Source organism: Salmo salar, chromosome ssa06 (genome assembly GCF_905237065.1).
Source record: "Salmo salar chromosome ssa06, Ssal_v3.1, whole genome shotgun sequence".
Classification (NCBI taxonomy): Eukaryota; Metazoa; Chordata; class Actinopteri; order Salmoniformes; family Salmonidae; genus Salmo; species Salmo salar.
This window is the reverse complement of record NC_059447.1, coordinates 70,262,599-70,276,707: the sequence shown is the minus strand read 5'-3', so window position 1 is coordinate 70,276,707 and position 14,109 is coordinate 70,262,599. Positions and strand designations below refer to the sequence as shown.

The following is a 14,109-nucleotide window of genomic DNA, read 5'->3' as shown; positions in this document are numbered from 1 at the left end:
GTGGACTTCAGGAGACAGCAGTGGGAGCACGCCCCTATCCACATCGATGGGACCGCAGTGGAGAAGGTGAAAAGCTTCAAGTTCCTCGGCGTACACATCACGGACAATCTGAAATGGTCTACCCACACAGACAGTGTGGTGAAGAAGGAGCAACAGCGCCTCTCCAACCTCAGGAGGCTGAAGAAATTCTGCTAAAACCCTATTCTTTCGCCACAGGAATGGCTGAACGAACCAGAGGCAAATCATTTCCGGGTTTTAGGACTACAAACTGGCGAGCTATATGAATAACCAACTCCCAAAACAAACCCCTTGTTTTTGGAGTTGCTATGAATAAAGTTTTTCAATTTGAATGTTGTCATAGATTGAACCACAAGGGTTGAATGGATGTCGAGATGTAGAACTTGAGGCCTTGTTCAGGAAAGTGGATGAAGAGTTTGCGTGTGGAGTTTGTTGCCGACAAGATAAGTTATTTTATGACATGGGCTTTTGTGTACCACTTGGTAAGGGAACCATGTCAAAGTCAAAGAGAGGACTGTTTTATCTAGCCTAGCTGTAGAAGAACGCACATCTGCACAGTTTCACAATGTACATCACTCTGTCGTTTAATGACATGTGCCACTCATTCTGACAACCCATTCATCTGTAAAACAGCACACTGTCGTAAACCATAACAACGTACGGTATGACGTACAGCACGTTGTACCATACATAACATTTCCCCCCCCTTTCCAAAACCAGGGACTGGTACCATATATAAAATGTCCATAGGGCAAGAACCTAGAGTGATACCTGTAAGAAATAAACATTAACCCTTAAACAGAAGGACTCTCCAAACTAACCAGTTCAGTCCATTAACCTGGAGGTTGACTAAGACACCTACCAGAGCCTAAGAATGAAAAGAGGTTAAATAGTCCCCCAGATAAGCAGGGCGAGTTCATGCCCGCATAGGCCTTTCTTCAACCGCCAACGCTTGTGGCTCTGGCCCTTGGTGAGCCCACAGAGGCTGGGGCTCAGGTGGTAGTGGTGGGGGAGGTCCATCCGGTGGCGTCTCTGGCCTGCATGTCTGTTTTGTGTGCATTCGTATTCCTCGAGGGGCAGGGACTTTTCTGAGGCGGCTGGCATGCCAGCGTGATCCATTGCTCAACATGAATGTGGCGGGCCCCAGTTGTCGACTGACCTGCAAGGGGTCCGACCAGAATGAGGCCATTTTGTTGCACCGCTGAGGCCGTCGGGCTCGGACCCAGTCAGACACTTGGATGATCGACTTCTTCACCCTGTGTGCCTTGTCAAAACGCTGTTTCATTTCTCTTTGGTGCCTGGTCACTGCCTGCTGTTCTTGGGTGCACCTAGTCGCCGGTTCTGCTACTCTCTGTGTTCTGAGTCTGTCCAGTGGCAGTTCCATCTCACGACCTAGCATGAGGGATGCCGGGGAGACCTGTGTTGTTGTGTGTTTGCTTGCTCTGTAGTGCATTAGTGTTTGATTCAAAGCAGTTTGGAACGTGCACCCCTGGACCAGGTGCGCTCTGATGCCGTTCTTCAGCATTTGGTTGAAGCGTTCCACCCCTCCGTTAGCTTGTGTGTTGTAGTAGGCCGTGCGGATGTGTTTGATTCCCTTGTTGCTGAGATATGAGGAGAACTCGGCAGAGGTTAGCTGGGGCCGATTGTCCGTGGTAAGGGTGAGGGGTAGGCCCCACCTTGTGAACAGGCTGTCTAGGATGTCCACGATGGCCTGTGCTGTGACAGTTCCGACAGGAACCACTTCTGGCCACTTAGAGTGGAGGTCGTACACCACCACCAGGAAGCGCTGATGGTGAGGGACTGTGTGTCCATGGATCTCGCCACAGATGTCCAGTTGGATGTGCTCCCAGGGGCGGGGCGGCCATGCGAGAGGCTGCAGGGGGGTGGGGCGGACTGTCCTGTTTTCCCACTGAGGAGGCATGCAGCACAATCCCTGACCAGGGCTTCAATGTCGTGGTCGATGCCTGGCCACCACACAAGGTCTCGACATTGCTGTTTGACCTTCACTATGCCCAAGTGCCCCTCGTGTGTCATGGATAGAACACACGCACGCAGACCACTCGGGACCACAGTGCAAAACCCTCGACAGACACAGACTTCTTCCCAGCAAGAAAGTTTGTGCTTCACCCTGGCGAAAGTCGCCAGCTCTTCCGGCAATTGTGCTGGCCATCCAGTGCGTATGTAGGTGCGCAGGGTAGACAGTGTGGGATCCTGTTCCGATGCTTGCTTCAGCTCCTCCAGTGAGACAGACGACTGACTGAAGAGGAGCGTAAAGCATTTGTACAAGCTCTGTTTCGTTGTTGTCTGGCAAGACGGTCAGAGTAGGAGCGTCAAAGGAGCGTGAGAGGAGGTCTGCCACCACGTTATCCCTCCCCGGAGTGAACTTCAGCTGATAGTCGTACTGTCTGAGGCGGTCGGCCCATCTGTGCAGCCGAAGTGGCTTGTGGCCAGTTCCTGATGCCGACAGTAGCGTTGTGAGGGACTGGTGGTCGGTTCGGAGCGTGAACAGACGGCCATATAGGTAGAGGTGCCACCTTTCGCACGCCCAGACACAGGCCAGTGCTTCTCGTTCGCCCACAGAGTACCGTTGTTCTGTGGGGCGAAGGGCCCTTGAGGCGAAGGCGACGGGCCTCTCAATGCCCTTCTGCAGCTGTGAGAGGACAGCTCCTAGCGCTCCAGCTGAGGCGTCACATGTGACAATGGTGGGGCAGACGGGGTCAAAGTGAGCCAAGACTGGGGCTGTGGTGAGCTGGCTCTTCAGTGAGCGGACCGCGTCTGAGCAGGCTGCCGTCCAGGCCCATGGCTCATCCTTCTTGAGGAGCTGGCGAAGGGGCGCTGTGGTCTGGGAGTAGTGGGGCAGAAACCGGAGGTAGTAAGCTGTCATGCCCAAGAATGAGGCCACCTGAGAGGCTGAGGTCGGTTCCGGGATCCGGTGGACGGCTTCAATGTTCGACATGAGTGGGCAATGTCTTTGGCCGACAGGCGGAACCCCACAAACTCGACGGCTGGAGCTGCAAAGGTGCACTTTCCACCGTTAAGGGTTAGGTTGTTCTGCAGTAGAGCGCTGAATACTCTGTGGAATCGATAATCATGGATGTGGAGGTCAGGGCCGTGGACCACTATGTCATCCAGATAGACCGCCACCCCAGGTATTCCAGCGAGGATGGTGCTCATCACCTTCTGGAAGCAGCTGGGGGCGGAGCTAAGTCCAAAATGCATGCGTGTATATCTGAACACGCCAGCATGTGTGACAAAGGCTGTGAGGTCTCTGCTAGCTGCATGGAGGGGTACCTGAAGATAACCCTGATGAAGGTCAAGCTTCGTGAAGATCATGGAGCCATGGAATTGTGCGGTCAGCTCCTCGGCTGTAGGCAAGGGGTACTTATCCGGGACAATGGTCTTGTTCACAGCACGGAGATCCACACAGGTCCGGATTCCACCTGACTTTTTGGTTGCAATGACCAAGTTTGAAATCCAGGGGGCAGCGTTGACTGGCTCAATGATGCCTGCATCCAACTGTGCCTGGAGATCTTTTGTGACGTCATCACGCAGTGCCAAGGGAATGCGCCGCAGGGGCTGCATGACTGGGGTCACTTCCGGATTCACTAGGGGCCTGTGAGTAAAGGCTGTGAGGCAGCCCGGTCCATCAAACAGAGTTGGCCAGTTCTGTTGCCATGTGCAGGTAACCTGGTGGATAGCTGACGCACTGTCATCTCTCAGTGTGAATCCCAAGCCTGTGAAGAGGTCGAGGCCCAAAAGGTTGGCACCCCGCTTTGCAACATGAAATGTGAATGATGGCAGATGCTTGGTGCCGTAGTGTACTGGGACCTGGAGGGTGCCTACGATGTCTATCTTGGATCTACCGTACCCACACAGGGCAGTGGAGGGCTGTTGGAGTGGTAGGTGACTGAAAAACTTGTAGTAAGTGGCAAGGTTGAGCAACGACACCGCAGCACCAGTATCCAGCAGCAAAGGCAAACCCACCTCACCCAGCTGCACAGTGCATGTCCTGAATGACACATGGTTGGTGGAGACAGTTCGCATTTCCGTGTGTTCATGTTGAGAGTGAGATGAAACTAAGAACCTGTGCTGGGTGGAGCTAGTAGCTGGGGCAGAATGACACACTTTCGCAAAGTGATTGTATTTTGAACAGTTCTTGCATATTTTCCCACGGGCTGGGCAGTTTGAAGCCCTTGAATTGTGAGAGCTAGCCCCACAGTTGCCACAGCTACTTCTGTTTGTTTGTCTGTGTGCCTGCTGCACGGGCATGCCGGTGTCTGTGTCCATGCAGCTATCCACGTGGGAGGCCATGCGCAGCGCGTGATCGTTGTAGTGCGCCTGCTCGGGCTGAAGCTGTTGTGTGAGAATGGCTTGGGGCCGAGTGTATGCTGCAGAGTTGTCTGTTAGCATAGTAGAGCATTCCAACGCCGCTTCAACCTGGAGTGCTATTTTAATAGCTCCATCTAGTCGTAAATTATCCGATTCCAAAAGCAGTTTCTCCCTTGTCTTTTCACATAACGTCCCCTCTATCAACTGATCCCTGATGATCTCATCCTGAAGTGTCCCGTAGTTACAAGAGCTAGCCAAATCCCTCAGATTAGCCACGTAGCTTTGAATGGACTCACCCGGCCGTTGGTGTCTCTTCCGTAGCCGGTAGCGTCGGAGGAGCACTCGCTCTTTCCCGGAAAAGTGGTTCCGTAGGAGGCTGACTGCAGCAGTGAATGTAGGAGCCGATCCCAGCGCTCTGAAAATCCTCTGTCCCTCTGTACCTAGGCAGTGACGGAGCAGTGCTGTCCTCCGCTTGTCGGAGATTGTAGAAAAGTCCATAGCTTCGAGATAAGTGTTAAAGCTTTCAAGCCAGTTATTCCACGGGACTGGAGGTTCGCCAGGCACGGCAAGGAATGGTGCTGGCGGTGGTAAACTGAATTCAGCCATCTTCGTCGCCAATGTTATATCTAGCCTAGCTGTAGAAGAACGCACATCTGCACAGTTTCACATTGTACATCACTCTGTCGTTTAATGACATGTGCCACTCATTCTGACAACCCCTTCATCCGTAAAGCAGCACACTGTCGTAAACCATAACAACGTACGGTATGACGTACAGCACGTCGTACTATACATAACAAGGATGTTGGATAAATCACAACAAAACTGAATCTGAGTTAGGATGAATTACATGTGGTGGCAGGTGTGGTGAAGATGGCCAAGGTCGAGCCTCGTCCCAATGATGAAAAGATGATTCTGGCTCAGTGGGAATTCCATTTTTGGGAGAATGGATCCTTGCCTTCTGCCGGATCCATACGTGGTGAAAGTAACTTGAAGTGGAGTCGTGAGGATTTATTGTGTTTTTTCCATCCAGAGCCTAAGCACAAAAACAATGACTTACATTGCTCTCCGGAGAAAGGTGCCATTGAATGGAGTAATAATTGTGGTGTTAAGTGTTGAGGAGGATTGACTGAAAATGAAGATTCCCAGTGTATGTGATGCCCTCCGTTTGGTGCAATGCAGACCCGGTGGAGAGCGTGGTGAAACAGAGAAGACAGTGTCTGTTCTGCTGAGTTTTGTATGCAGTCTTCACCCGACAAATTCAAGTTAGGAAGTGTTAGTTATCCCGTGAGAGCTTTTGTCCCAAACCCATTACAGTGTTTTAGGTGCCTAGGTTATGGTCAGGTAGCAGCAGTGTGTAGGGAAAAAAAGTTGTGTGTGTTAACAGTAGGGGTACCCATGGTTCTGGAGATCAGAAGTGTCCGGTTAGAGAAAGATAGGTTGAGGTTGTAAGGATCAGAATAGTACAGAAGGTGTATGCTGAGGCAGTGAAGAAAGTAGTAGAGGAAGATGGGTACAGGGCGAGGGATCCTGAGAGGATCCCTGTGAGTAGGCTGAGGCCAATGAGAGAATAATTGGAATAATATGTGCTTCAGTAAGGTTGGTTTCTTAGTGTTCATAGCCATTGTTATCAACTGTACCGCAGAAGTGTAAATCACAGAAAATATATTTTGTGAGTGCAGCTGCAGAGAAGTACTTTGAATTATGAGATTTTACCGGAGAAGAGTTACAGGGGGTGCTGAACGGTAGTGTTCTGTCCTCCCAGGCTGTTGACTGCAATATGTAACTTTTTGGGCAACTGACCAAATTAACATAGAAATGTGAGTTATAGATTTGTCATCTTTATTGAAAGCAAATGTAAGATGCGGTAGATCTGTTCTATGTGCGCTATTTCTATGCCTCCCGTTTTAAGTTAAGTTTTTGCTTCTTTTACTTTCGGTTTTGTACACCAGCTTCAAACAGCTGAACATACAATATTTTTGGTTATGAAAAATATATTTTACAGTGGTTTAGATAGTACAATGATTCTCTACACAATTACTGCTTGTTTTGTCATATAAACTGAAATTAGGCAAACTATTAGGAAATGGCGGAGCAAATTTTGCATATTGCTCCTTTAATAGTTGGCAGGGTAATTTTTCGTTTACCAAGTATAATGGGTTGTACAGAAGGTGGCGTCATGCACCACTAACGTTTGTTTGCGGACCGCCATAATAATATAGAAGAAGAATGTTGTCATATTCTCTTCCTGGTTGAAAAGATGGCGGCTAATCAAGCTTTGCGCCAATTAGTCCCTCCATCCCTGTCTGCTAAAGTTGAAGGGTATGTTGACAGCTATGTTTAGTACTCTTATGATCCGTGTTTTAACTATATATAAGCTATACAATCAAAGAGACAGTTCAACAGAAATGTGTTGGGTCAGGAAGAGGGAAGCGTGGTACGTAGGCTAGCAGCACTAGCTAACGTAAGCTAGCTAGTAAGCTATAGCACACTTTACAGCAAGCTAGTTAAATTAGCTACGGAATGTAGGCTAGTGGGATTAAGTGTATCTTTCTGTATTGGCACCCGATACTTGCTTGGCTCCTGGTCAATCATATCAGATTAACTTTTGTTAGCTACATCATCCAACGTTATAGACGATGCGTTTGTTTTTCTAATGCTAATCAGACCAGATCAGTTCTGAATGAAGTGATATCAATAAATGTTAACGTTATATCTCTGGTGCTATTCCAGTAAAAAAAAAAAAAGAAGCCTGTTAGCCATTTAAGCTTTAAAAACATGTTTTGGCTTAAAAGAATGAGGACTGTAGGAACTAGAACAGGGGTGTTAAACACTTACTCTACGAGGTCCGGAGACTAAAGGCTTTCTGTTCTACCTGTCAATTAATTGCACCCACCTGGTGTCCCTGGTCTAAATCAGGCCAGGTTAAAGGGACACAACGGAAGAAAATGCAGTGGAACTGGCTTCGAAATCCACAGTTGAGAATGAGGAAGTAAGGAACCATTGATGTCAGGAATGGTTTAGTCAGATGAACAGGTGTCTACCATAGATCACCTGGGGGGGGCTAGGTCTAGCCATGCCCCTTCTCCTTAGTTGCCTAAGGTGCTAAACTGTGAGGATTCATAACTTATTTGTGGTCAGAAACATGTCAAGAAATTGCATGAGCTGAGTCAGACATCCCCTTAGTGGTTAGATTGATCTGCACCCATCCTTAATTGTAAATTAAAAATGTTGCTTCTAATTTGTCATGTGTTTCTTCCTCACACAGCTCATTTGCATATCTCACAGTGAGAGACAGGTTGCCGACCATCCTGACAAGAGTCATTGACACCATCCATCGCAACAAAAACAAGTTCTTTGAGGAGTTTGGAGAGGTAAGAATAACCACCATCACTTGTCCATCCTAAGCCACTGTGCTATAAGCATCCACATTTTTTATTTCCTGACACATCCTGATCTTGGATCAGCTTCTCCTCTCCCAAATCCTTACAATTAACTTGGGTAAAAAAAAAAAATTAATTCATAGTCTATGGTTCAACTTCATCCTACTTCTCTTCTATATCAAATTGTATTGGTCACATACACATATTAAGCAGATGTTTTTGTGAGTGTAGCGAAATGCTTATGTTTCCATAGGAGGGAGTCCAGGCAGAGAAGAGGACCATTGGCTTTCTTTCTAAGCTGAGAAATGAGCTGCTGACAGACAAGCCTATCCTGGTTCTGTGTGACGGCCTGGAGGACACAGACAGCTGGAACCAGTACCTCCAGAGACAACAGAGGCTACTAGGGGAGCGGGACCCCGTCAGCTGGTTCAAATCCCCCTGGCTCTACATAGAGTGCTACATGTACCGCAGGATACAGGAGGCCATCTGGCTCAAGTGAGAACCAGTGTTGCTAAATGTTAGCATTAGCTTAGACTTGAGAAGGGAATGCATAGATCAGGGTTTCCCAAACTCGTTTAGATTTTTGCCCTAGCACTACACAGCTGATTCAAATAACGAATCATCAAGTTTTGATAGTTTGAATCAGCTGTGTTGTGTTAGGGCAAAAACCAAAACGTGTTTGGGAAAATAATCCCATTTCAACCAATGTTATAACTGATTTATCAACTATTAATAAGCTACCTATAAACCGTTTATACATGATACCCTAATGAGTTATCCAGTTAGTGTATGTGTCTTTTAACCTATCCTTTCTCTCTTTGTGTCTGTGCCAGTCCCCCCATCAGCGACTTTGACGTGTTTAATGAAAGCAAGACGCAGAGTTTCTTTGAGTCCCAGCAGGCTGTGATATCCCTGTGTACATATCTACAGGGATTCAACAGGAACATGGACGACCTCTCAGAGACACAGCTCATGGAGCAGTTCCACAAACTACTACAGGTGAATATTGTCAACAATATTAAATCAAATTGTATTTGTCACATGCGCCGAATACAACCGGTGTAGACCTTACAGTGAAATGCTTACTTACAAGCCCTTAACCAACAATGCAGTTTTAAGAAAAAAAAGTGTTACAAAGTATTTACTAAAATAAAAAGTAATAAATATAAGAAAAATAACAAATAATTAAGGAGCAACAATAAAATAACAGTAACGATGCTATAAACAGGGGGTACTGGTACAAAGTCAATGTGTGGGGGCACCGGTTAGTCGATGTAATTGAGGTATTATGTACATGTAGGTAGAGGTAAAGTTACTATGCATGGATAATAAACAGAGCAGTGTAAAAATGGGGGACGGGATGGGGTTAATACAATTTGTCTGGATAGCTGTTTGATTAGCTGTTCAGGAGTCTTATGTCTTGGGGGTAGAAGCTGATAAGAAGCCTTTTGGACCTAGACTTGGCGCTCCGGTACCACTTGCTGTGCGGTAGCAGAGGGAACAGTCTATGACTAGGGTGGCTGGAGTCTTTGACAATTTTTGTGGCCTTCCTCTCATACCGCCTGGTATAGAGGTCCTGGATGGCAGGAAGCTTGGCCCCAGTGATGTACTGGCCATTACGCACTACCCTCTGTAGTCCCTTGCGGTCGGAACCTGAGAAGTTGGGGCGGTATGCAAATTGGAGTGGGTCTAGGGTTTCTGGGATAATGGTGTTGATGTGAGCCCTTACCAGCCTTTCAAAGCACTTCATGGCTACAGGTGTGAGTGCTACGGGTCGGTAGTCATTTAGGCGTTGTTACCTTGGTGTTCTTGGGCACAGTTCTATGGTGGTCTACTTGAAACATGTTGGTATTACAGACTCGGTCAGGGACAGGTTGAAAATGTCAGTGAAGACACTTGCCAGTTGGTTAGCGCATGCTCAGAGTACACGTTCTGGTAATCCGTCTGGCCCTGCGGCCTTGTGAATGTTGACCTGTTTAAAGGTCTTACTTACATCGGCTATGGAGAGTGTGATCACACAGTCGTTCGGAACAGCTGATGCTCTCATGCATGCTTCAGTGTTGTTTGCCTCAAAGCGAGCATGGAAGTTATTTAGCTTGTCTGGTAGGCTTGTGTCACTGGGCAGCTTGTTGCTGTGCTTCCCTTTTGTAGTTCGTAATAGTTTGCAAGCCCTGCCACGTCCGATGAGCGTCGGAGCCGGTGTAGTACAATTCAATCTTAGTCCTGTATTGACGGTTTGCCTGTTTGATGGTTCATCGGAGGGCATAGCGGGATTTCTTATATGCGTCCGGGTTAGAGTCCCGCTCCTTGACAGCAGCAGCTGTAGCCTTTAGCTCAGTGGGGATGTTGCCTGTAATCCATGACTGCTGTTGGATTATGTACGTACGGTCGAAGCCAGTGACTGATGTGGTGTACGTACTCCTTAATGCATTCGGAAGAATCCCGGAACATATTCCAGTCTGTGCTAGCAAAAGAGTCCTGTAGCTTAGCATCTGCGTCATCTGACCACTTCCTTATTGAGCAAGTCACTGGTACTTCCTGCTTTAGCTTGTAAGCAGGAATCAGGAAGATGGAGTTATGGTCAGATTTGTCAAATGGAGGGCGAGGGAGAGCTTTGTACGCATTTCTGTATGTGGAGTAAAGGTGGTCTAGAGTTTTTTTCTTTTTTCTCTGGTTGCACATTTAACATGCTGGTAGAAATTAGGTAAAACGAATTTAAGTTTCCCTGTATTAAAGTCCCCGGCCACTAGGAGCGCCGCCTCTGGATGAGCATTTTCTTGTTTGCGTAGGGCCTTATACAGCTCGTTGAGTGCCGTCTTAGTGCCAGAATCGGTTTGTAGTGGGAAATGAACAGCTACAAAAAATATAGATGTAATTATCTTGGTAAATAGTGTGGTCTACAGCTTATCATGAGATACTCTACCTCAGGTGAGCAAAACCTTGAGACTTCCTTAATATTAGATTTCATGCACCAGTTGCTATTTACAAATAGACACAGACCGCCTCCCCTTGTCTTACCGGAAGCAGCTGTTCTATCTTGCCGATGGACAGAAAACCCAGCCAGCTGTATGTTATCCATGTCGTTGTTCAGCCACGACTCAGTGAAACATAAGATATTACAGTTTTTAATGTCCTTTTGGTAGCGTAGTCTTGATCGGATTTTGTTATCCATTGATTGCGCGTTGGCTAATAGGACTGATGGTAGAGGGGGATCCTTACAAGGCACCCGACCTACGTGCCTACGTCCCCCGATATCTCCGTCTCTTCTTCATGCGAACGACGGGGATGTGGGCCTTGTCGGGTGTCTGAAGTAAATCCTTTGCGTTCGACTCGTTAAAACAAAATATTTGTCCAGTTCGAGGTGAGTAATAGCTGTCCTGATATCCAGAAGCTCTTTTCGGTCAGAGACGGTGGCAGAAACATTATGTATAAAATAAGTTAAAAATAACGCGAAACACACACAATAGTACAATTGGTTAGGAGCCCGTAAAACGGCAGCCATCTCCTCCGGCGCCATCTCACAGGTGAAGCTGTGCAAACTTCACGGGTTTATTATAAGAGGCCAGCTCAATGTTGATTGCTGAAAATGAATGCGAAGTCTCATTACCAAAGATCATTTGATGTTATGTCTGTTTTGGCATTTAATCCCAAATGTTACGGTCACAGTTTCTGTGAGTTAATGTCTCTGTTCCTGCTCTTAGGTGTCTCTGTGGGGTAACAGGTGTGACCTGTCCATCTCTGCTGGCATGGAGAACTCTCAGAAGGCCAGTCCCATTGACTCCCTGTCTGACCTGAAGTCTTTTATCCTGGTGGACGACTCCAACATGGTGTGGTCTGCTCTGACCTCTGCCCAGAGACCAGGGGAGGATGGCAAAACCACCTCAGGGAGGGTGGACATCGTCCTGGACAACGCTGGCTTCGAGCTGGTCACAGACCTGGTCCTCGCTAACTTCCTGGTGTCCGCTGGTCTGGCCAGGGAGGTCCGCTTCCATGGCAAGTCCATCCCCTGGTTCGTCTCCGACGTCACCGCGCACGACTTCCAGTGGACCATCCGCCAGACCCTGGCAGCCAATCACAAGTGGATGTCCAAGAGCGGCGTCCAATGGCAGAGCTACGTACGGGAGGGCGTGTGGTCCTATCACGACCACCCGTTCTGGACAATGCCTCATGAGTACTGTGACATGGCGGGTGACGCGCCTGACCTCTACGCGACACTGCAGGGAGCCGACCTGATTCTGTTTAAAGGAGACCTGAACTACAGGAAGCTGACTGGGGACAGGGAGTGGGATCACATGGTGCCATTTGATAGGGCACTGAGGGGGTTCGGGCCAGCTCCCCTGTGCAGTCTGAGGACTCTGAAGGCTAACATCCAGGTGGGGCTCCAGCCGGGGCAGGGGGAGAACCTCAACACCCAGGACCCCAGCTGGATGACCAGCGGGAAGTACGCTGTGGTCCAGTTCTCCAGCCCTCACAGGGAACAGTAGACCTGTCTGGGACAGGAATTGACGTCAACATGTTCATAAGAAGTGGTGTCATCATAATCAGAGGAAGTAAGGGCGTGAGCAGGGCCAGTGTACTTGTAACCATATGCCAGGTTAGAGGTGTAGTTTGTTTTGTTGTAGAACTGCCTAATGTATTTAAATGAGGAAAGTGGTTTAAAGGAGGATGATGGAGGATACTTAAAAAGAGGGTAGTTAAATATGGAGTGGCTGCAGATCCGACCTCTCTTCCTGACAGCTAAAGGTTCGAAGCTTCTGCGAATGTGTGATATTCTCTACTTTACACACAGTCTCTGTTCTACTTGTTCAGCTGCCCAGAGAAGAGGCTACTCTGGCGAAAGGTTCTTGTTTAATAAAGTTAGATCAAACTTGAATCATTGTAAGATCACATATAGAGAATAATCTACAGAACCAAATAAAATAGCATAGTATAACATCACTGTATGACAAAAAACACCAAATATCTTATATTTTAGGATGATTGTGTTAATGGTCACATTTTTCTCTCATGCGGTCTAAACTCAACCGTGCACGCCATTCAGCAAAGGTATGCTACAGTTTAATACCACCTGCAAAAAAATGTGCTCAAGGTACATAACTAATTCAAAACACTAGCCTACTTCAAAACAACACTGTAGCCTACACTCAATAATATTTCAATGCATATGCCCATGAAACTGATTGCGATGGTTGGCGTGAAGATCCTGCATGGATGTTTCACCGGTAAAACTTGAAGAATTATCATTCACAATTGACAGTGAGAAATGCGAAGGGAGGGTGTCCACAAGTTTGGGTGTGCGTAGAGTAGAGGTAAAGAAACACATGCACAGAACGTGAGTCGGATCTTCAGCTGTGGGGAAAGGGATCCAGTGGGATGGGGCTGTGACCTCCGGGTCCGCAGCCTCTGCCATTTAAATAATGATCAATTGCTAGATAGCAATCTGCCCTGGCAAAACTACAAAACAATGAAATTTACTTCTCCCATTTAACAAATGTGTTGACGGTTGTTTACCATCATCCAGTACTAGGGTTGGGCTCTACCTTGATTCCATTTCAAATCAGTTAATTTAGAAGCATTGAAATTCCAAGTCATGAATTGAAACATGCTTATCTGATCTTAAGTGACTTTTTTCCCAGACATATTATGTAATTTATGTAATGTTTTTGTCTCCCCAACAGCGACTACACAAAATAAAGATTTGAGAGACATTTCATTCATAATCAGAGGCAATAAGGTGCCATTTTAACATTTACATGTTAAGTTGGCCTGTCGTGAATAGTTTAGTATTGTTGTTTTAAGTTGAGACCTTATATAATACCCAAAGTCAGCTGCTACTTTTTTTGCCAATTTTTTTTTGCATGAGCTTGGCAAAAAAAGAGTAACATACATTACAGAGTAACTTGTGGTTGCTGGTATTTTCTGGGTCTTAATCAACATCATCAGTTTGTCTTGTCAATTTGTTGCATGCGTTTTTGTTTGCATACATCGGGGTTTGCACAGTGACCACAGTCCCGGAGTTTACATTTTCATAGTTAAATAACTGAAGTTGAACTACAAGGTAATGTACCCACTCTGGAAAACTATAGATAAATCATAGTCTTTGGGGCAGTGCAATCACACATACAAGGCGTGTGTTGTTAAAAGAATAGCACTAACACCTGTCTAATTGTGTTTCTGTTTGATAGTACAAAATGTTATTTACTAATGTCATTACAATGTCTCTGTAACCAGTGCTGGTGCCGTGGTGATCCTAAATGACTGGATTGTTCTCTTTGCAGAAATCTGGAACAAAAATTGTTATATTATAACGGACTTGGTTTAAATAAAGAACTTCAATGACTGGTCTAATCTCATACTGTTGTGTAAATGAATGACAGTA

General features: G+C 46.8%; 1 protein-coding gene across 2 annotated transcripts; it reads left to right on the top strand.

The window, feature by feature from the left end:
* Positions 1-3,630: 3,630 nt before the first annotated feature.
* armt1 (acidic residue methyltransferase 1) lies at positions 3,631-14,073 on the top strand. Of its 2 annotated transcripts, none has more exons than XM_045720949.1 (5): positions 3,631-3,917; positions 7,616-7,721; positions 7,984-8,225; positions 8,564-8,729; positions 11,432-14,073. In XM_045720949.1, exons 1-5 carry the CDS (start codon positions 3,820-3,822, stop codon positions 12,212-12,214), a joined length of 1,395 nt encoding a protein of 464 aa, XP_045576905.1. In that variant the 5' UTR covers positions 3,631-3,819; the 3' UTR covers positions 12,215-14,073. The 2 variants fall into 2 exon arrangements, with proteins under 2 accessions (XP_045576905.1, XP_014061100.1); XM_014205625.2 differs by lacking the exon at positions 3,631-3,917 and adding an exon at positions 6,559-6,669.
* The last annotated feature ends 36 nt before the right edge of the window (positions 14,074-14,109 follow it).

Bases quoted from the DNA above. Each gene is read 5' to 3' on its own strand.
- armt1 (XM_045720949.1), top strand. From the start codon at position 3,820: ATGCTTGGTGCCGTAGTGTACTGGGACCTGGAGGGTGCCTACGATGTC. The intron at 3,918-7,615 runs GTAGGTGACTGA...TTCCTCACACAG, and splicing joins AGTGGAGGGCTGTTGGAGTG to CTCATTTGCATATCTCACAG. The intron at 8,730-11,431 runs GTGAATATTGTC...TCCTGCTCTTAG, and splicing joins AGTTCCACAAACTACTACAG to GTGTCTCTGTGGGGTAACAG.